The 24,622-nt window shown below is 35.9% G+C and overlaps 1 protein-coding gene across 2 annotated transcripts in view; it reads right to left on the bottom strand.

Annotated features, from left to right (window-relative positions):
• The window catches only part of astn2 (astrotactin 2), a 339,835-nt gene that overhangs the window by 53,999 nt on the left and 261,214 nt on the right, over window positions 1–24,622 (bottom strand). For both annotated transcript variants that reach the window (XM_028462826.1, XM_028462827.1), the window contains exon 13: window positions 23,108–23,296. In XM_028462826.1, coding sequence (XP_028318627.1) covers window positions 23,108–23,296 — 189 coding nt within the window. The remainder of the gene's footprint in view (window positions 1–23,107; window positions 23,297–24,622) is intronic.

Here is a 24,622-nt window from a genome sequence, read left to right as displayed (position 1 = left end):
TGGCCAATATTGATTAGACTTTGGAGTTGATGTGGTGAATGAAAACAGCCTCTCAGGTTTATAGGAGCAAAGGTCTCATTTAATCTACTCTACCCTGTATATGTTATATGACCCACTGTAGGCGTTCACAGTTTTCAAACATGCAGTAGATCAGGGTTGGGGTCAATTACATTTTTTAATTACAGTTAGTTCTTTAATTATCTATGTTCAAATACAATTCCATTTTGATTACAGTGACATTTTTTTCTAATTACAATTAAAACTACAATTATTATTTTCCAGCTGAAAGTCAATTACAATTATGTTTCTCAATTACTAAAGTTGAATAACAATCAGGATTGGAGTCAATTACATTTTTCAATTACAATTACGTTGACCAGCATTTTTTCTATCTATAATGAAAATAAAAATGATTATTTTTCCCCTGAAAGTCAATTACAAGTACGTTCTCAATTACTATAGTTTAATTACAATTAATTCACAGATACTGAGCCTTTAATAAAGACACCCATAGAGCTTATCCTTCCTCTTGTGTTAGCTTTCTGTTAGCATCTCTTATGATTTTTTAATAAAAACAATCTAATTATCATCTAATTTGTTTCTCATCTCTTAGGCTATCTTGTCAGGCTACAATTATGTTATTAATTACTGAAGTTCAAATTCAATTACTCAAAATTATTGAGGCTGAAATAAATACGGGTTAAGGTTAGAGATGGGTTAGGGTTAGATGCTAACGCTTTCTGTTAGCATCTCTTTCGATAACGGGTCCATTTGACCCATGTCTTAAATCAGCTGTAAAATACACTAAAAAAATATAATTTATCATCTAATGTGTTTCTTATCACTTGGTTACCTTGTTATGCTTCCTAATCAATGAAAATATTGGTATTAATATTTTTGGTGTTGGCGTCTGAGCTTTTTTTCTGTCACTATACCCCTAAATTTCGATTTCTTTTCTAATGGTAAAATTAAGGTAAAGTTGATATGAAACCTATTTTATCATTTAACTACATAATTGTAAGCCATAGAAATGTAACATGGTTAACCATGGTTGCATTTAATTACATTGTAAATGATAGCTTTTATAGAACGTTAACTCATTCACTGCCAGCCATTTTCAGAACAGTTACCCCCCCCCACTGCCAGCCATTTTAGAGGATTTTGACTGATTTTTAAAGACCCACAGAATATTTTGTACTATGACAATCTGAAATCTGAAACCAGATTCTTAAAGATTAGACTCTCTACTTTCATCATAAAAGACAAAAAAAATGTTTCTAGCTTGTTTCGTTCTTCCGTAATCAGCAGATTTTGTGTGAAACTTTTGTGTGTAAGTTTCACACAAAACGTCAGTTTCTGACAAAAAGTTGAGAAAAAAAAGGCTTTTTCTGAAAAAATCTGTCAGAGACTTTGAGGCAATTTTTTTCACTTTATTGACAACTCTAACATCTGAACATTGGTTTCATTCTATAAAACAATAAAAACAAAACTGAGACCAGGCTTTTGATGGCAAAAGTATTATTTTTCAAATATACAACAATGTACAATTACAATTTTTACATTTCACAAAAACATATGAAGTTATTTACATTTATTCAGTACTCTACAGTGATGTCATCAGTTCTACCTCTAAAAGCAAGGAATCTGTCACTTGCATCCTGTGATGTAATATTATTGTAATGAAGGAATCAATTTGAAATCTGTTCCTCGACATGGTCTGACTGATATAGTGTGTTGCATCTACCTCATCCACACTCCAGGACAGTTCAAGGTTTGGCTTTTTGACATAACCTGTGAGAAAGCAAAGTCTAAAGAAAGTTTTAAGTTCTGCGACTGACACTACATTCCAAGCATTACCTCTGTTTTGTGGCAGACTTTCAGGATTTGCCTGAAAATACTGAGTGGCATTCAGGTTTGTCTGATCTGCAATACGTTGGAGCAGCTCGTCAATCAGGAACAGCTCCAGGAAGTCAGCTGGCACGCCGGAATCCAGCTCTGCGGCAGCGTTCCAGGGTCCAGGGTTTGCAGTGAAGGGGATCTCATTTGGCTGCCTGTCTGTTTGATGCCAGCCAGAGTCTTGTCCACAACCCCTGCTGGATGCACAACCTGTAAATTATAGAAACACTGTATATACAATTACCATAAGAAACATTTTTTTTTTTTTACTGCAGTGGGATGTGGAGAAAGGTTTTTTTTTTACTTTCTTAGCTCTGTCAACAGGAGTGGGATCTCTGCTGGATGCACAATCTGTAAATTGAAAATTGCTTCACATCAGTACTGGCAACAGATTTTACAGTAGCCGATATGAACATAGTGGGACAAAATGGCGTTCATGTGGCGTGGAAAGAAGGAGGGAGGAAGGGGAATCACTTTGATGCTAGCTAGCAAGTTAGCAAATCAAATCAAATCAATCTTTAGTTATAAAACAAGTTAGTTCTTCTGACCTCCTTCATGTCTTTCTGGAACATCTGGGGATGACGCTCTGCTGCTTCCGGTTGATCCAGACGGCAGCCATTCATCGGAAGAATCTGGATCAGGTTCACTGAATTCATCCGACTCAGATTCGTCAGATGAGCTGGGCTTTGAAAAAATTCGGCGTAATCGAACACGTCGGGTCTCAACGCTTGGCCGGGGTTCTGGGTCATCTTCTGCTACGATCGCGACTCTCGCTAGTCGACTTTGGTCGACACATGTTCAGCTCGAGTGTGAGCTGCTTTAACTTCACTGTTTCCTCTCTCTACCCATCGCGGCTGATCTTCTCATCCAAAATTGCAATGCTGCCATCTACAGGGCAGGAGTTGGTCACTACACTACACCTCTGATATTCATGGGAGACCTCCGCCATAGTGTCTCCTAGCAACTCCCGTGAAAAAAGGTATTTGACGTACAAATGCGTCAATGGCAGTGATGGTTTGGATTTGAAACTACGTATATTTACGTCATACTCATACTGTCCTTTGGAAAATTGGAAATTTCGCTTTACCATCAAGGCAAGGCAAGGCAAGGCAAATTTATTTATATAGCGCATTTCATACTCAAGGCAACTCAATGTGCTTTACATGATAAAACATTCAATTGTTTTAAATCAATAAGAACATTTAAAATCATCAGTAAAATCAGTAAAATCAATTAAAATCATCAGTAAAATCATCATTACATCAACAACATGACAAAAAGTCTCTCTCTCAATCATATGCAGTAGAGAAAAAAAGTGCCTTTAACTTTGATTTAAAAATGTTCACATTGGATGAAAATGAACAGTGGTTTTTAAAAGTGTTCGGATTGACCGAAAGTGGTATCAGCGGAAAACCCTGGTCACTTCCTTGAGTCTGAATATGTGTAATATTAATAATATAAAAACTATTAAAACACTAACAATCTCTGGAATAACATTATCAACACTGTTAGGTTGGAAATATCAACAGAGTGAACGAGCTTGTTTATGTTTTTATACCTCTCGCATGCGCAGTTCCAGAGTGTGAAAAAACTTATTCAATCATGATTACATCAGCAGCAGATTTTCACAATTACAATTACACTTATGATTACATCGTAATTGTAATTAATTACCAATTACACTATTACAATTATAATTGACCCCAACCCCGATTACAATTTATCACAATTACCGAGCTTGAAATAAATAACCTTATAAAAGGTAACCTTCCTCTTATGTTAGCTTTCCATTAGCATCTCTTCATAACGGGTGAGTTTCAATCCTTGTCTTAAATCAGCAGTAAAATAGACTAAAAAAATATTACTTATCTAATGAGTTTCTCATCTCGGTTACCTTGATAGGATTCCGAATCAATGAAAATATTGCTATTAATGTTCTTGGTGTGGGCGTCTGAGCCTTTTTTCTGTAAATTTCATTCTTTTTTTTTAAATGGTAAAATGATCCTTAAGATTCACTGACAAGTAGCAGGAAAAGTTGATATGAAACATATTTTAATAATCATTAACTATGTATTGTATAAGCCATAAAACTGTAACGTGGTTCCACAGTTTTGCATTTCATTAAATTGCAATTGACAGTTTTTATTGTATTTCCACGTGAATTACAATTGCAAAGTCAATTATCTGAACTTAATTACAATTCAATTATGATTGCAACAACAACAGATTTTTTCAATTACAATTACGTGATAATGTAATTAATTATCAATTACGCAATTACAATTATAATTGACCCCAACTCTGGCAGTTGTTGTGGAATTGTAAACCTTCATTTCTAACACACGCATCCCCCTAAACCTCACATTTATTCTTTTGAATCGATCATATTGAAATATAAAGCGTAGGTGTGTGGGTGGACTTTTTGTACCTTGTTATCTGCTTTCCTGCCTGCAGAAATAAACCTTCATGGCCAGAAGCATTACCATAGTGATAAAGCTTAGAGAGCAGAGAACAGGGCGCGGGTCGGATACAGCTGGAGAATCAACTTCTCAAATGCATCCACTCACAGCTCACAGGCTAACAAAGTTCTCTCTCTGCAGACATTACTTCCACTCTCCATCTTCCTTCCTCAAGCAGACATCAGCATGTCCAAGACGCCCAAACTCAATGTTAAATGTCTGTTGCTGTCAGGGTGATGACATGAGAGCCCGGCAGCAGCCCTTTGATTAAAGGACGATGAAACACAACAGAGTGCTTGACACGGTGATGAAGAAGCAAAGCCATTTGGGCAAGTGGACGATTCAACTGACAAAAAGCTAAATTAAAATCTGATTAAAGAAGAAACACTGTAGGCCAGTTTTCTCCTAGCATTAATTTATTCATACAAGAAAAAACAAAAACCCAGAGAATATTACATTTCCTCTACTTCAATACAGGGTTCTCGCCAGCGCTGTTGATTGTAGGGGCCCCTGACACTGTGATTTTGATCCCGACGTTGCTTCAACAAGCGTAGGGGGCTTTTCGGTGGTTTTTTCCAACAATTAATATCCAAATGACAGGTATCAGTTACTGAAGGATCCTAACTTCTGTATTCTCTGATTTTCGAGTGTCAAATTTTCTAGACCTGGGTCGCGTCAAAATTTTTTTTAAGATTTTCCTTCATCCGGGTCACGGCACCAATTTTGTAAGGTTTTCCTGATCCAGGTTACATGTCAAAAATCCTCAAAGTTTGGGTTACGACACCAATTTGTAAGGTTTTCCAGACTTGATTCACGTCACCAAAATTGTAAGGTTTTCCTTCATCCGCGGGTCACAGCACCAATTTTGTAAGGTTTCACTCTATACCTGCTCCCTGAATCTTTTAATTGAACTGCATCGAGGACAGGTGACGAGTAATACAATTTATTCTAAAATAAGTCACAGGTAACGTTTTAGGCCTGTGGCTCCTGTAAACAGCTTACACACAGGTAAGAACCAGAAGCAAGAGTCCCTGTACAGAGATTTTTGGAAGTCTTCTTGGGCTCTGGGTAGGGGTGCAGACAACGGGGAGGCTGGTGCAAATGCTTTTGGCTGATTTATCACCATAATTCAGTCCAGCCGACTGCATCATTGGGGTTATTTAAACAGCGCACAGTGTGTGTCTGTTGGAAACCAGCATGTAGCTAAAGCCATAGAGTTCAGAGTGTCAGAGACTACAGGAGACAAACATTGAAAAATACATAAATAAAAGAAACATCTCTCAAGTTATTTAAATGAATTTTGTGTAATAATTTGATTAATTGCAGGATAAAAACAAATTAAAATTGACATTTCCATCCGCAATTTGCATTTGAAAAAAATGACTGTAGTCATGTTATAAAAGCACAAGAAAACTGAGCGCTGCAAATAATGTGGTTTCATTAAATCTGTTTTCTTTGAGGGACTGAATTATTTGGTCATTTACACACATTCATTATTGTTTTCTCTTTCGTTTTGACTTTCTCCTGTGGGCCACATTGGATGCCCTAAAGGGGCACACGTGTCAAAGCCTTGAGTTTGACACGTGTGTATTAGATCATTATGAGGAGTCAAAGACAGCTTTTTTTTCACAGCATAATTACCAGGTAATATTACTGACATGAAGGCATGATAAAATGATATGTTATCTGGTCTGTTTTTGTATCTGTGTGACTGGAACTAGTGAAGCAGAGCTTATTTTTGTAGTCACCACCTGAAGAGGCAGGCTTCAGAAATCACATCACAGGAGCAGTAATTACCTGCCTCGTAGCGCGGCCTTGCAGAAGGTGGGAGTGTGGGTGAATGCTAAATGTGGAAAGTTTCACAGAGTTATATGAAATTGCGAGATGGCTTGGAGACAGCGTCTATTTATGAATTGGCATTTGTGAATAATTTATGATGAGTAAATTCACAGCAGACGGCGAGAACCCGCGCAAGGCAAAAACGGTGTGTTAAAGTGGTGAAGGATGAAAGAAGGAGTGGAGACAGAATACAGAATTACAAGTGTTACTAGCCTGCAGTTAGCTTATCAATCAAGCCTAAAACTTCCACCCACAAATTCAGATTCAGTCCTGATCTAAAACTTACTCGGTGCAGCACCCCTTTCAAAATAAAAGGCCAAACTGAAGAACTGCCATTGTTAGCCTCGAGGCCAACTCCGCAGCATATGGAGACAAAATAGTTATACACTTCCAGACTCATAAAGCATGCACGTTTTGCTTAAAATATATAATCTATATATGAAATCAGACCCCCACCACTTTATGCTTTAATACAGGTAACAACAAAGCGTTTGTGTATTTTTGTTGGAATTTTGCATATTTTTTGCTCATTTTTATCCTTGTTTTGTGTGTTTTGAGTGTCATCTTTTATATTTTTTGGAGTACTTTTGTATATTTTTGTTGTCATTTAGTATTTTTTTCTTTACTTTTTATGTATACTTCTATTCATCTTGTGTGTTTTGGGACTCATTTTGTGTATTTTTGTTGTAGTTTTTTGTTTTAAAAGTCATTTTTGTGCATCAATGTTGTCATTTTGTGTGTTTTTCTGTTATTTTTGCATATATTTGTAGTCGTCTTGTGTTTTTTGGGAGTCATTTTCTGTATTTTATCATCATTTTGGGGTTTTTTTGGAGTCATTTTCTGTATTTTTGTTGTGTTTGGAATCATTTTTGTATAATTGTGGTATATTGTCATTTCGTACGCTTTCATATTCTGTTTCTTTATGCGTTTAAAAAAAAAAAAAAAAAAAAAGTCTTCCATGCTGTATGTTCTCGTATTTCACCCTCTAGTTTACTATTGATTCACTGGCTGCTGCGAAGGCGAGTGGTTTTTATCAGTCTAGCTTGCCTGCGCAAGAGCATTATCAGCTACGTTAATTGAATCAACTGTGTCTGGCTATCGCACATCAGCGCAACTTTTTAAGTGTAGCAGCGTTTAAAGAAAAAAAAAAAAAAAAAAGGCCAGACAGTGAATTCACAAGCACAAAAGAAATAGATGTGCTGTCAAATATTCAGAGCATTAATTTGAAGAGGACAAATGAAGATGGTAGCAAATCAATGAGAAATACACTTTCATTCCGATGATGAATTAGATATTTAGTGAAACTAGACCGTACACCCGGCCTTGTGAATAACTCCCAATTCATCATAGAATACGGTTTCCTTTATTCTATTTTTATTCTGAAAAGCCTCAAAGTACAACCCATTTAAAGACTTTAAAACACCTGACACTTGTGATATGGAATTGTAAAAGCAAACCTGAATACTAAAAAATAAAAAAATGCACATAACAATTGGGAGAACATGCAAACTACACCTGAAAGGTCCAGGTCTGTCCTGGAGGTTAAACTCAGGTTGTTCTGGCAAAAAGGCTTATTGTTGCATTTTACAATAGTTTCCTTGTTTTGTGTCGTTTCATTCGGAATTACATTTGCATTTGGAATTAAGTGTTTACAAGGTCAGTTTGAAGAGGAATTAACTTTAATTCTGAATTAAAGGGGAATTAAAGCTCCCATGTAAACATGGCCACTGTGGCACACACATGCAAACTTCATCCAATCCCTTTGAATAAATCCTTGCTTTAAGTCAAATATTTTCACCGGTGTTTGTTTATTACTATACCAAAGATAGTCCTTGCGCCAGGGAAGATTCCATCAAATTTTGAAGGGGATCCAGATCAATATACTGATTCTAGATCAGTATCTAAAATCAAAAAATCCCGAACTGTAATCATTGGCAAAGTTTCAAAAATTCACATCTTGGTTCATAATCGACTCTTCTTTATTAAATTTGACTCAGTTATGTTGGGTTGTTTTTGTTTTTTTAAAGGGGTCCAATACATTTGGTCCTACTGTATTATTATTAATGAAATTTCTTCAAAGCCTTTGAATACATTTCCAGATAACAGCCAATATCTGGCAAAGGATATTTGACGCTTGGTGGAGGTTTGCACTCTGAGTTCTTGTTCGAGATGCAAGACTTTGTAGTGGTTTTCTTAAGCTTCTTGGTCCAAAATGTTTCTTTTTGACTAACATAGTTGACATATATTTTATTTGCATGTGTGTGGGGAATTCATAATATTCCTGGGTGTGAATGTGTGTGTAATTATTTCTAAGCGTTAGATTTGTGATGAATTGGTGACATGTCCAATATCTATTTTCCAGACTATATGTCAATTGGTAATAGGTCACTTTTCAACAAATATATTTCTTTTTTCTGGAAAAACTCCACAGATAAATCACTTTGACCTATAAGTCATAAGTGTGGATGTTAGAATACTTTGATGCAATTTTGATTGGCAGTTTTTTTTAAGCCAATAGCATGCATCTTTTACTGCAAAGTGGATTATTAGTTGAATAAAGTGCCAATCCTCAATCAACTCAGGCAAGCAAACCAAAGGCCACATTATGATTCTGGTTTTATTCCTCCTGATAATCAAAGTTTCTCTGCCCTGAAAATGATTATACAATGATTAAAACCAGGGATGTAACGATTCACTCAACTCCCAATACGATTTGATTCACAATACTGGGTTCACGATACGATTCTCTCACGATTTATTTTACAAAATGGGAATGTAGATAAATGATGACTGAAAAATATTCCTTTATTTTTTTGGGGAAAAAAACTATAAAAAAAAACTATACTGTTTTCCTTTTATTTTTCATTGTCAAAAGAATCCCTTGATAAACTATTAAAAACAATGCAATTTAACTAAAAATAAATCTTGAATGAAATAAATAAAGGAATAATACAAATGAAAAAGAAGCCTATTCATTTAAATTCTGGTTCTATAGTAAACAATGCAAAACTGCATAATAGTTCCTTTTCTTTTTAAAAGTGCAACTGAAAATGTATTTTGTGCCTTAACAATTGGACTTAAAAAAAAAAAAAAGTAATTTCACTGTATTTAGGTCAGATATTTGTTTGGACCAGCAGAGGGCGCTGGTAACCCAGTGGTCGGTTGGCATGCTGTTGTCTTGCAGTGAAGAAGAGATGCTATGCTAGCAGACAGAGCTAATAGAAAAACGTGACTTTTACAGATATTCACGAAATATTTTTTCAGTGCTAAAGGGGTAAGTAATCATGTATGAACATGTTTAAAAGTAGAAGGCGGCCAGAAAGTATTAGCAGATTCCGCCCGCCGCCAACAATTCTGGATAGTTCTGCTGGTTAAAAAAAGTACTGCGATTTAATTTTCACAGTATGGATGTGAATCGTGATACCTATGAATCAATTTTTAACTGCCTTACGATTAATCGTTACATCCCTAATTAAAACTGTTAGAGTTTCTTAGCAATGGGATCAAATCTTATTGAAAATGGATACTTGGTTGCGGAATAAGAGAAAGTGTCCTTTAAAAAAAAAATACAGATCTCGACGTGTGAAAACTGAACCTTCGCTGCACTGTGTGCTATGTAATCCATAAACGTACTCCTAGTTCCTTGCATGGTTTAAGTACATCTGTTGTGATGTCGGACTTCTTTTTGCTTAAGAAGCTTCATTTGCTACAGCGCAATGATCTGTTCTTTCCTCCTCTGCTTTTCTCTACCAGTTACTCCGTCCCATTGCTCAGCTGTGCTTTTTGATTTAGCTTTTTCTCTTCTCATTTATTTTCCCATTCATTTCCTCTCTCAGCCCTTATCACCACCTCTACCCAATCCAGCCCCTCTCCCTCTCTCCTACTTCCCGCTCTCAATCAGCAGGTAGTCAGCTGGAAGCCTCTGTGACATTAGCCGATATTAGGCTAGGGTCTATTAGGTGCCGCCTTGCCATTTGAGTTACTGAGCAGATAAAAGGGGAACTCACAGTCACACATGCATTTGAACTAACTCACAACATGAACTGAAACAAAAAGGATTAAACCAAACCTGTACGAATTATGTGGCATCAAATGCAAATAAGGGAAGTTTTTTTGTACATGAAGAAGCAAATGTGTTTGAAATGGCAAACTCTGTACTGTGCAATACAAACTCAATGAGTACATACTGTCTACAGGATTACAATTACGTTTTCAATTACCCATGTTCGATTACAATTCAGTTACGATTACAGTGACCAGCATTTTTTCCAATTACAACTAAATTACAATATTTTTTTTATCCTCAGAAAGTCAATTACAATTCTCGATTCTAAAAGTTCAGTTACAATTAACCATTATTACTGAGCCTGAAAAAAATGACCTCATAAAAGTTAACCTTCCTCTTGTGTTAGCTTTCTGTTAGCATCTCTTATGATAACAGGTCCTAAATCAGCTGTGAAATACTTTAAAAACAAATAATCTAATTTATTTTCTATCTATTGGTTACCTTAATACCTAATAAATTTAAATATAGGTCTTAATAATTTTGGTGTGGGCGTCTGAGCCTTATTTCTGTCAATATACCCCTAGATTTCATTTTTTTTTTTTAAAATATGAAACATAGTTTAATAATTGTTAACTACATACAGTATGTATAGAACTGTACATGTGTACAAACAAGGGAAGAAGGAAGGAATGCAACAGATAAAACAAGCATGACCCTGTGTGTTTAAACTTAGACATGACTAATGATGACTGTAACAGAATGATTCTATTTTTTTAGAGCTTGCTGTTCTCAGTTGTAACCCTTTGTAAGGTGGAATCGTGCCCATGGAGCAAGGCATCAATAAGTAATCTACTTCAGCCTTAACCCCGTCAGTTATGTATGAACATTCTTTTTGTTTTTTTTTCTTTTCTGTGTAAAGCCTTGTTTTAATGGCTGAACAAATAATAACCTAACATAACTGTAACATGGTTCCCCAGTTTAGCGTTAAATTATAATTGACTATTTTTTATAGAATTTTCATGAAAATTACAAAGTCACTTATCTAAACTTAATCATGATTAAAACAGCAACATATTTTTAAAATTGCAATTAAAGTCATAATTACACCATAATTGTAATTAATTATCAATTACTCAATTACAATTGGCCCCAAACTTGCTGTCTACAATATACTATAAGTATGGTTAGAAGGATTGGGATGATGAACTTTCCCTCTGAAGTATACCTCCAAGTTTCCCAAGATGCATTTGGAACCTACAACAACAAAAACCTGAAGCACACTGAAATATCTCAGTTGAAAACATTGTAAGTAAGAAAGTGACCAAGTAGAATATCAACATGTGCTCATTTGATCCATAAAACTCACAGAAACACACCGACATTCCTGAGATTTTCAGAGACCCGCGATTGTGCTACTGACAAAACATCCGATTAACCTCAAAACAAGAGCCCTACTTACAAAAGTGTTATAAACTAATGGAAGACAAGAAGAAATGCATCATGGGACGGTTGAGTATGACTAGTGAGCCCACCGTGCATATAGTATACATCTGGGTATTTCTTGCATACTCAATCTTTCCATGCCATCTAATGTGAATGCACTACATACTCATTTTGACGTCAGGCATAGTATAAGCAGTACCAGGGCCGGCCTTCCCGACAGGCAACACGGGCGGCCGCCAAATTTCACCCCCTAATTTTTTTTAAAAATATTAATTTAAAACGGTATAATAAACGTGAAACACACCCTTTAAAATCACTGTACATGTTTTCTCTTAATTGAATATTAAAGGCACACAGTGGACTTTTTGACCTAAAGAGTTGACCCATATGAGTTATTTTAAATGATTCCTCAGGCCAATATACAGCACTTGACAGTATCAATGCCCCGAGCTGGGCTTCCCTCTTCGCCCATTTAGGTTTGGAGAGATGGACCGTCTTTGGCCAGGTCATGTGACCTGAGAGGAGGGGAGAGGAGGGCGGGGGCAGGCACCGAATGACCCAAAGCCTTTGATGTTCCGGATTTATTCTATTTCATTTGTTTTTACGTGAATGTTTATTTTTGTACGTAATAGTACGTATTGAACTATTTTTTACACAGCTATGGATTTCCCAGGCGTGGGGGGGGCATTAAGTAATTTTGCCTAGGGCACCAACGAGCAGTACGTTAGTATGACATTTTGAACACAGCCTCTGTCTCTATGTATTGACTTTGTGATGCCCTTACTACTACCTTGAACTGAATAAAATAGGAAATGAATGTACTGATACAAGACAAAAACTAAATGCACATTACACATTACAACAAATGCACTGGGGTAAACGGCTACAGCTACTCACATTTCAATAGTAATGAGACATTATCTTTATGCTCTCATATCTCACTCTTCCTACTGTATAACTCAAAGATTGTTTTTACAAATGACTATTGATGCTTTGTCCATTGTCCAGTCCGCTGTTTCCTGAGCTCGATTTATAGCATGTCTGAGGAAAATGTTTTTACTTTGAGCCCTATAGCAATTTAATCATGATTATATGTTTGTTGTTTTGCTAAAAAAAAAAAATCATACAACTGCTTTTACAGCTTTAATTGTTATAACAATAATGCATTTTTTTATAAAAAAAAAAAAAAAAAAAAAAAAAAAAAGAAAACAATTGCCATCAATGTGTTTTGCTGTGGAATTATTAGGTATAAAGAGACACATCTATTCATAATGTTTATTTTAAAAGAATAAACATCACACAATCCACACAAAAATCACTCATTCGTTTAAACCAGCAACACACATTTCAGGTAATAATCCAAAATTTTCAATATGCCAATTGTGATACAACTGAAATAAAATTACACCCTCCACCAGGACTAAAAACAGCTATTATAACCATTATCTGTGATGGAATCTTTAAATGTGTGGATTTTCGAAGAGTAGCCACACAAATGTAATTGTAGGGAATGAGCTGGAAGGAAAACAATTATTGAGTTTAAAAGACAAAGAGGGTGAACTCTGAAGTGAGACAAATACAACTGCAAATTACTGCTTGATTTAGGTTCACTATGTGATGCATTGCCTTAAAAAGTTTAGGTAAGGTCGGAATAGACCTAAACTCAACTATATATTGTGAAAAACACTAATTTTGTTCCCTATATCTGACAAAAGAAATGCACAGTAAAACATTCAAATTGAATGTGAAATAACCTCACTATGGTCACTGTCTTTTGCACAGAAATAATAATAATAATAATAATAATAATAATAATAATAATAATAATAATAATAATAATAATAATGCGTACCAGATAATACTTTGCATACATTGATAGAAAATATGACACCATAAAAATGCAGATTTTAAAGTTTATTTTATTTAGTAATTTAATTTAACAAATAACTACCTGATATTACCAGACAGAGGTGTGTTTACTTAATTACCTCATAATAATAACTTCAGCCATTAAACTTTAACTTCAATCAAAGCATGATGAATGCATGATAAATGATATGTACAATGCATTTCTGTTGTGTGGCCTCAATCCTAAACATACAAAATGACACCAAAAAAAACTCAAAATGACAGAAAAATACACAAGATGATGACAGAAATACACAAAAATAACAGAAAACGACCAAAAAACAACCCATGCAATGACAAAAACAATGAATGATAAATGATACCAAAAACACATACAAAACAAAAATATACAAAAATTACAATAATAATGTTCCGATTGGTTAGATTGGAAATGTTCATGGCCCTAAATACACAGAAGGAAAAATAAATAATAATACAAAACATAAAATGACTCCAAAAACACACAAACACACCTTTGTTCACAGCCTATTTTTTTTGGAAACAGTTTTAGAACATCTGACTTCATCTGAATCTAAATCTAACAATAAAACAAGCAAGTACGTAAGCAAAGAGACAAATCAGACATAAATGACTCAGATTAACACAAAAAAAAGGACAGTTTGTGCACAAATTCTAAATCATTAAAAAATAAGAATAATTCTATTTTAAATACTTAATACACCTTAAACAACTAATATAGATATACCTAATAAATCAAATAAATAGACACAATATACCCCTAAATGATAAAAATCAATCAATACATCTTAAAAATAACATGTATTGCTTTATATCAGCAGTAAATGTCATCTTTAACTACAATAACTGATTGCTTAATTTCAAATGTAAAACAAGAATACTGTAAGATTTAAACTTATGAAAACTGTGCTTTGACCTATATAATGTGTGCATATCTATCTTTGATGAGCTCATGTTTGTCCCTAGCAATATCTTACGTATCTTAACAAAAGAAGACATGTTCCAGCCAAAGGAGGAGAAACACGAGATAACAAAATAGAATAAAAATGCAGAGAAAACTATGTTCGAGGCCCAGGAATGAGCAGACCCTGACGCCCACAGCTCGTGTTTTATACGAGTGCCTGGTATATCCTATTGACTTGATGTTATTGTTGATTCTTTTTATATTCATCTGTAATGAATTGATTGATTCAGCAAAACTCTAACACCAGCTTTTACAGTGTTGTCTTCCAATATTTCGGTCCTTTGGGAAAAACTGTTGCAGACGTTCGCTGTAAAAAGTCATTTGGTCTATTGAGGCCCATCTCAGCCAATCTCACGTTGAACGGGGCCAACACACACACACACACACACACACACATAAACAAACCAGCAGGGGGCCACCAAACTCCTACACGTCGAGCCAAAGAAAACTAGGCATTGCAGCAACATATGATGATAAGTTCTATGAAATATTGTATAATTTCAGATACAATGTGTTTCTTTTGTGTGGCCTCAATCCTAAACATACAAAATGACACCAAAAACACTCAAAAATGACAGAAAAATACACAAGGTGATGACAGAAATACACAAAAATAACAAAACTATCCAAAACGACCAAAAAAAACAACCCATTCAAAAAAAAAAAAAAAAAAAAAAAAAAAAAAGATAAATTACACCAAAAACTTTGTTTTGGGGATGAAACTTTGGATTGAAAAATACTAAAACCTACCTTGGCATTTATGTTAAAGCTCAGCGTACAATACATGCGACAAAGGCACTGTGTATAAAGTGGTTGAGTTGGTTGAATAATAACTAATAAGTGCATATGTTCTGTTTTTTGGTTTTGTAATCTCAAATTCACATAAAATGCATGTCACACTTTACTTTTATTAAGTGTAGCAAATCATTTTGTGGCACCAAGAATGTTCTTTACAGATCCATTGAACAAAAAAGTCTCTTCTTCGTCATTTCTATGCAGCTGAAAATTGTGTTCATTTAATGACGGTGATGCATATAATACATATATGAAATACATTATGTGTTTGCTGTTAAACACTGGAATCCAAAGGAAGAATCACATTAAATAAATCCACTGAGTATCTTTTCAAGTGTAACATCCCCATTAATGCTTTTAACTTTATCACACAAGGACATGTTTTTCTTTTCTATTTTATTCATTTTTATTTCCATACATACTCGATATGCAAACGTCTATTTGTGGCTTACTTCAAGAAACGATGCAAAGCTAAATCAATTTCAACAAAACGCAAGCATGCAAAAAAAAATAAAAAATGCTATAAATCAACAGGCAATATCTGATAATAAAAGTCTACCTGTAAAGCTGTGATACTAAAATATTACTTCAATCATCCAACATTTCATTTTTTGGCTGCTGATGCAGGGGAATGAGTCGCTGTGAGAGTCAGTAGACTGTGGAGGTGAGAAAAATAAAGAGGCGGGGGACTGTGAAAGACTTTGCATCTGCATATGAAAGGTGGTGCAGGATGGGGAGGGTGGGGTGGGTGCAGGTTGTAAAAAATGATGAAGCTGAGAAGCGGAATATGTCTCTATAAATATATTTAAGTGTGAAGCAGAAACTTATGTTAACAGGTCACGCAGAGGACAAGGCCATTGTTCACTCGGCAAATGGTGCGGCGGATGTGATGGGCAGTAAAGGAGCATTAGCTGCATGACATGTCGTACATGATTCAGAACCTGGAAGAGATGAATCATATCTACGTGGTAATCTTTCCCAAAGCAATTCAGAATGTTGTAAGAAAAAAAACAACAACTGGCTTTTCTGCTTTCGGTTTAAACCAACGCAATAAATATTCGATCCCCACCTCACATCAGCATCAACAACCAGTCAGTTGAAATACTCGACAGCTTTCAATAATTTGAACTCACTCAGGTTCAACCAACACACCAGTCAGTCATCTGTAAACTCTTAGGACTTTGTTTCCCCTCACCACCTCCTCCTGTTCTATCATTCAACCAATTCTACTGTACTGTTCCTCCTGTGTATTTAATATGCTCATAGCTGCCTTAAACAGTATAGGGAAGTCCATCCATCCATCTTTTTTCAGACCCACTTGTTCTTGTTTTTCAGGATCGCAGGGAGTATAGGGAAGTGTTTTTTTTTTTTTTTTTTTTGAATATTGTCATTTGTTATTGAAGTTGTTGATATTGCATGTTTTGCTGTCTTAAAAGTACAAAGCTATTAAAAATGATTTCCCCTTAGAATAATAAAATCTAAAGTCTTAATAATATAAATCCTTGAAACATGGATTTTTGTAACTAAAACTGACCATGATTTTCTTATTTCATGCTTAGTAAATGAAGAAAATAATGTTTCCTGTTTTCAGTTCGCAGGAAAGTGTGAAACAGCTGGGATGAGAATCAGCACCTCCAAATCCCTTGGTTTCTCGACCGTAAAAAGGTGAATGGAATGCCTTTTCTGGGTTGGGGATTTGATCCTACCCCAAGTGGAGGAGTTCAAGTACCTCAGAGTCATGAGTAAGGGATGAATGGAGCAGGAGATCCATGGGGGGGTTGGTGCGACGTCTGCAGTGATGACATTCTGCATCAATCTGTCGTGGATAAGAGGGAGCTGAGCCGAAAGGCAACGCTCTCAATTTATCGTTGTTCCTACCTCACCTATAGTTGTGAGCTTTGGGTCATGATCGTGGGTAAAAGATGCCAAAATTAGCTTTCTTCATAGGGTGGCTGGGCTCTCCCGGGAGGGGCTCGGAGTGGAGCCGCTGCTCCTCCGCATCGAGATAAGCCAGATAAGGGTGCTCGGGCACTTTACTAGGATGCCCCCCGGACGTCTCCTTGGTGATGTGTTCAGGGCACGTCTCACCAGTAGGCGACCCCGACGAAGATCCAGGACACGCCTGCGCCCGTGTGACTCTCTGTTGCGCACTCCCGCTGAAGAGTGCACGTGCGTAGGGTGTCCCAAACGTACGGAGTATGCTGTACCTCTGCCCACTATGCGACCCTTCATGCACATCTGTGTACTCCGATGAAGGGAATTACCCATAAGTGCTTTTGTCGTGTGACAATCCAATTAAAAAACAAAAAAAAGATGGCGGACAAACTCTCACCATAAACCCTGTTGGCAGCAAAAAAAATGTCTTTTCAAGTGTAAGTAAGGCATCAAATATTTTATTAAAATACATTGCCAGCGCAGCTGCTATCAACGCCATTTTGACATCACGACTGATGACGTCCTGACTCAGGTGGATGACGTAACTGAAAACTGTCCCAATTGTATCCTTTCAGCACTTGTTCCTTTACACACTTTACATCCAAAGTGCACTTAAACCAAGTGCGCCCTTTGTGGAACTCCGTAGTGTGGGTATTGGGGTGCAGCCTATGTCTCTCAGCTCGGAACGCCCTGGGAATCCCTGGGAAGAGCTGGACAAAGTGGCCAGGAAAGGGGAAGTCTGTTTCCACGATGCTAAGGATGCTACCCCCGCAACTCAACCATGGATAAGTGGCAGAGGATGAATGGATGGATGGATGGATGGATGGATGGATGGATGGATGCGTTTTGCATTTGTCTTTTATTGTAAAGGCGCTTTGAAAGGAAAGTGCACTAAAAGACATTTGCATTATTTACCCATAAAGGCAACAAAAGCCTGAGAGTGTCTTCCTGTCATCTGCATGTAATCAGCAGAATGAGCCTCTGACTGTAGGGAACCAAATATGTTAAACCGAGTATGTGTCTTGCAATTAGCATGGAAATTTCAATCGCTTCTCGGAGCAGGTGCAAATTGCACAGGTGCAATAAAACGAAGATTGAGGTGGGAAATTGGGGGTTTTGTTCTTTTTGTATTAGAGAGGAAAAATGTTCTGTTCTAGGATTTATATCTGTGACAGGACAAGCTTTTCAAGTAAGAAGGATTATAGGGAAAAAATGTCATACATTTTAAAGGGGAAAGATATTGCCTTTTTTTTTTCCTGATCACGCTCATTCGGTATAAGGGAAATTCTTGTTTGTGTGTATTTTTTTGGAAGGGTCTGTGTTGCTGATAAATCCGCTCCGTACGCATGTTTGAAGTACATCCGTCTCACCGTGGAGAAACCCGGCAGCAGCATGCAGTGACTGATAAAACAGATTATGGCTGGGCATTCATAAAAAAACATAGAAACGGTGAAGAAAAGTAGATGCATTTGTAACTTATGCTGATGTTTTGTTTATCAGAGGGTTTTAATGTAATTGAAGTGGTGAACAATGCTTCGCAAAGCTTTTAAGAAATTGTCCTTGTTTAAAAAAAAAAAAACAGATGCCAACAATGGTTGAATTAACCTATTTTTCAAGTGGATGGTGTTTAATCTACTATGTGGGTGTTTTACATTTACAAAGATGTACGTCCTTTTTACGCCCGTCACACGCTTCTTTTGGCCACCGCAGCGATTCGCTTGTTTAAACCTGTCATTTGTACAACCTCAGCAGATCTCTGGCTGAAGTGCAAATCTCATTACGTTTGGTTTTATGTATCTTTGTAACACGTGAAGCTAGAGGAACTTTAGAGGAAGTCAAACCAAATGGTGGATGTCTCCTTCCTCTGTCTTTAAACCTCCAAACAGATCTGTTGTTTAATGTGTCAAGTCGAACGCTGTCGAGTGCGTTTTTGAGATTTATTCTGTTTTAGTGAAGCCAACGTCTTTTTTAGGAATGCTTGTAAACATCCACCATCCCTACCAACTCTCTTAGAACAGACGCTAACTCATATTTCACTTATTAACCATTTCTACCTGTTCTATAAAGCAAAAGTTGGAAATCCTTTGATGTACGCAGCCATTTTCTTTTCTTAACCAAAGCTGTAATTTTATGCTAATAGCTTTTCAAATTAAAATGCCAATGATCTTTTGGTTATTTCCCTTGGGGGTGAAAAACTGAACCACTTTTACACATGTAGCAGCATTCTCTCTTCTAGTTTGTAAGTAAAAGTTTCTTTTATTAAAAACTTCTTTAAATTATAGCCGCAGAATCCAATTGCCTCACCTAAAGCTATGCAAAGCGATTTAGAATAATCAGGCAGAGCTCTTTTCATTTTCCTTAATGATGATGACATTTGACAAACCTCAGGGATTATGTAGGTGTTTTTATACTACTATACATATATTAGGGCATAGATGGGCAACTTTTATCACAGTGGGGGGCAATACAATGTGATTAATAAAAATAAATAAATAAATAAAAAAATTTTTTTAAAATAATAAAATATATATATATATTATTTTTTGAAAATTATTTTTTTTTCCCCCCAAAAAATAATGACCAACTGAGTATTAATACAGAAACAAAGAGATTTAGTATTCTTGTTTTGTAGTTACAGTTTTGTGTATTTTAAGTGCCATTTTGTCTACCCTTGTTGTTATTTTATATACTTCTTCTCTCATTTTGTGTTTGTGTGTTGATTTATTTGTTCTCATTTTTCAAAATCTTCTGTTGTTGAAACTATTTTGTTGTTTTGTGTGATTTGGTGTTTTTTGGTTGTCATTTTGTTTGTTTTTTTTTGTTGACACTTTTATCCAATTTTTGTCGATTCTTGAACCATTTTTTTTTCGTAACTTTTCATCCAAATAAGATACCTTTTGCCCAATAAATAACACATGTCATTTTGCCTCTTTTTGTTCCACATTTCTGCCCTTTTTCACTATTGTTTGCCACATTTTGCTGATATAAGCTATCTTTAGCCATTACATACCACCTGTTTCCTCTTTTTTCATAAATGTTTTACCACTCGACAGCTTTGGACCCATTTTAGTTATTTTTAATCTTTTCTTGCACATTTTTGCCACTTTTTCACCATTTTTTTGGAGTGATTTTGTGTCTTTGGTTGTCCTTTTGTGATTTTTTTGTTGTCATTTTGTTAGTCTTTGGAGTTATGTTGTGTTTTTTGTCACCCTTTGGGTATATTTTTTGTATTATTTTGTATATTTGTAGTTGTCTTGTGTGTTTTTGTCGCAAATCTGATTATTTGTGTGTTTACTTTAGCAGGCCACAGTTTCCCATGTCTGTGTTAAAGCATATTTCTAAATATAAGCTACACATCAGAAACTTTTTAAAGGCTAAAGTCTCACCAACAGAAGCTTTGTGGGACTTGATTGATTCGTCAAATAAATTATTGGAAAAATTAATCAATGCAAATGAATTCCTTCAACACCCACTAGATGCTGAACCTGTTGAGACTTCTGCCAGTGTTTTGAAGCAGACACTTCATATTGACCCTGGAAGAATATGAAGAAACTTGTCTCCAGACTGCATTAAAGTCCGGTCCACTCAATATCCACTCGCTTTGTAGACCCAAAATAACAAACTGCAATGAAGCACAAAGTTTTGATAAGGCTCCCTTGCTCAAATCCGTATCAACGCTCAAACTGCGTTGTTTACACAGAAACTACAGACATAAAAACAGACGAGCAAGCACACACAATGTTATCTACAAGTTATAAGCTAAAATACTGTATATAAACCTCAAGGATAGTTGCATTATGTTCAAATTAGTTTAGATTATAGTTTATTAATTATACAAAGTAGAAGTTTCCTCTTTAAAGCAGCCAAAAGTAAAGAGTAAAAGCAAGAATATACAATATACATACACAAAAAGGACATTAAACAAAAAAAATGTATAAATTACAATTGCCTATGATAACAAATAGTTCAGTACAGATAGGTGTAAATAATAATTTTTGTAAGTGGAGGAATAATGATAATAATAAAAAAAATATGTAAATACAAAAAAAAAAATCAATAATAATAATTTTAATTCATTTTCTCCCATGTTACTATTACTGGAACAAGCTCAATAAGCCTTAAAGAGTAACTACACCCCCCAAAAAACAAATGTATTTGGGTATAAAATAGTGCTTCTTGACATTTAGTTAAAGTATTTATTTTGGCATATTTTCTTGTGAAAATGTAAAAGTGAGTGCCCTCTATGGGTTGAAATCAGGCTATTACAGTTGAATTTTGTGACGTTTTGATGGCTTCTTACATCACAAACAACCACCGTTGGCTCCGCCCCTTCTATGAAAACTAGTGACTGCCTACTGCAATCTGTGGCAAGGAAGTTGGATTGAGAGGATTGGGAATAAAGAGGTACAGTGAGTAATGAGTAGGTAGTTAGCAGAGCATAAACATTGTCATTGGAGATTTTATTGTATAGACTGGGCGTGGCTTAACTGCTCCAGGAGCCCCGCCCATAATCAAGGCATCTTTTAAATTTCCTCTGTGTTTAGTTTCTCTTTAACACTACAAAATGTGCATTTTTAATATTAATTGACTGAAAAATTACTAGATTAATCAACTTTTCTTTTTTTTTCTGTTTTCCACTGCATCCCTAGTCCTTTATCTACACAATTATGCATAACAAGATAGACATTTAAATAGAGGTACTGTAAATATACAACAATGGTCTCGCTTCTTCCAAACAAAAACCCTCGGGCACCATAGCAGGCAGAACATGCAGTTGTTTATAGCCTGGCACAACTAGAGTGGCCTGAAGGGCAGAACAAATGAAAAGCCCTTCATGGTTACACCTTTGGAAACTGCTCCAAAGAGAAGAACCTGTATGAGAGGAAGAGTGAAAATAAAAAACACAAGCACACTGGAAAAGGGAGATTCAGTTCAGCTATGCTTTTCAATTCAAACTAGAAATGTGTGCATGGAAAGACCCTCCTTCTATTCTGGTGGTAAGTATTTGCTGATGAATGACATAGAAACTGCATCAATAGACTAATCGCAACCACTGCTCATTCAAGCATTTCTCCTTTGTTATCTCCTAATCTAGAAATAAATAAACAAAATAAATAAAATCCAACAAACAGGCATACATTGATTGTATAATTGTATAAATATATATTAATGAATAATGTATATACATATATGTCCCATTACATCTGTAAGTAACACCGCATTTCAGAAAAAGAACGTCATAGCAACAGTAAACTATGGTGGTGGGAGTGTGAGGGTCTGGGGCTGTTTTGCAGCTCCAGGACCTGGAAGACTTGCTGTTATAAATGGAAAAATGAATTCTGCTGTCTACCAAAAACCCCTGAAGGAGAATGTCCGTCCATCTGTTTGTGACCTCAAGCTGAAGTGAGCTTGGGTTCTACAGCAGGACAATGATCCAAAACACACCAACAAGTCCACCTCTGAATGACTGAAGAAAAACAAAATGAAGACATTTGGAGTGGCCTAGTCAAAGTCCTGACCTCAATCCTATTGAGATGCTGTGGCATGATGACCTTAAAAAGGTGGTTCATGCTCAAAAACCCTCCAGTGTGGCTGAATTACAACAATTCTGCAAAGATGATTGGGCCAAAATCCCTTCACGACGTTGTAAAAGACTCATTGCAAGTCATCGCAAACGCTTGATTGTAGTTACCAATTTTTTTTGATTATGGTCCTACTTCTTTATCGTCTAACAATATCAATAAATAACCATTTAAAAATATTTTTTATCTCGTGATTGTAAAATTAGAATTTGCTAAAATATTCTTATTAAAAAACATATGAAAACTAACCAAATGTCAGCATACAGTAGGTATAGTGTGCGACACATATCTGTGCATTTACCTGAAGGTCATTTGGAAAATTTGTCCGAGGTTGACCTGCTGGGTTTTGTTGTTGTATCCGTGCAGCATCTCACCAAACAGGGTGTCATTAAAGTGGACATCCTGCCTCGGGCACTTTGGTCCCTCACAGTTGTCTGTTAGGAGGAGGCAGGAGCGACCGTCCCCTGAGAGTTTGTACTCCTGCACACACCTGTGGAGGAAGTAAAGGTGTTAACATGGCACACGGCGTGTAAGGTTTAAAATAAAAAACAGACACTTCAAGTCAGAAGATGGGATTGGTTTGAACAGCTGAGGACGAGAACATGGAATCCTAACCTTGTGTCATTAAACAAAGATATCCTCATTCATCCAGGGGTGGAGCAGTGGTTTTAAAAGTGAGGGTGTTCTAAAGGGAGGGGGCAACCATCGACTCCCAATTTAGTTTATTACATTAATTTACTAAAACCATGATAAACCAGTTATTAAGTCAGTGATACTCAACATATGGCTCTTTTTGTCTGCTAATGCTAGGCTAATGTTATAGCTAGGCAAATGCTACTGATATGATGTTAGGCTAATGTTAATGCTAGTTAATGTATATGCTAGTTTATGCTAATGCTAATGAAAGCTAATCCTAATTCTAATATTATGTTAATGCTAGCTAATTATAATGCGAATGTTAATGACAGGTTAATGTTAAGATAATGGTGACACTAGCTAGCAAATGCAATTGCTAATCAATGTTAATGCTAATTTATGTTAATGCTAATAATGCTGATGCTAATGCTGTTAATGGTAATGCTAGCTCATGCTAAACTAATGCTAATAGCTAAATGTAGGACACTTTTTAACCCCTTCTTACCTTTTTCTTTGGCTATTTCGCAACTTCCTCTGTCCCATTTTTTTTAATTTCCCAAAAATGAGACACTTTTTAGTTTTTTTTAGATTTTAGCTTCCTTTTGCCAGTAAATATCCCTTGTTACAAAGCGTTGTCCATTTTTGCAAGTTATTTTTGACACTTTGATCTAATTTCTGTCGATTCTTTAACCATTTTTTTTTGCTACTTTTCATCCAAAGAAACAACCTGTTTCCTTTTTTCCTGACATTTTGCCTGTTTTTTGTTCCACATTTCTGCCCTTTTTCACTATTACTTGCCACATTTTGCTCATTTAAGTTACCTTTTACATACCACCTGCTTCCTCTTTTTGCCACTCTTGACTGCTTTAGTCCCATTTTAGTCACTTTTCACGCTTTTCTTGACACATTTTTGCCACATTTTGTCACCTGTTACTCATTGTTTGTCACTTTACTCATCGACGTTAACTCTTTGTTTACCTTCTCGGAATGGTGCCTTCGTTAAATGGCTGGCTGTGATTGGCTTGATCGTCATTCAATCAATCTCACTGGACCAATACATTTTCAACAATGAATCCCTCTGTAAAAAGTGAGGGGGATTTTTTATTTTTTTTAATTGAAAGTGCGGGTGTCATCCCTGGCATCCTCCACGGGTGTCCTCATCTATCATTTAATCTACTAT

This window comes from Gouania willdenowi, chromosome 12 (assembly GCF_900634775.1).
Source record: "Gouania willdenowi chromosome 12, fGouWil2.1, whole genome shotgun sequence".
Lineage (NCBI taxonomy): Eukaryota > Metazoa > Chordata > Actinopteri > Blenniiformes > Gobiesocidae > Gouania > Gouania willdenowi.
This window is presented reverse-complemented; position numbering and strand designations above follow the sequence as displayed.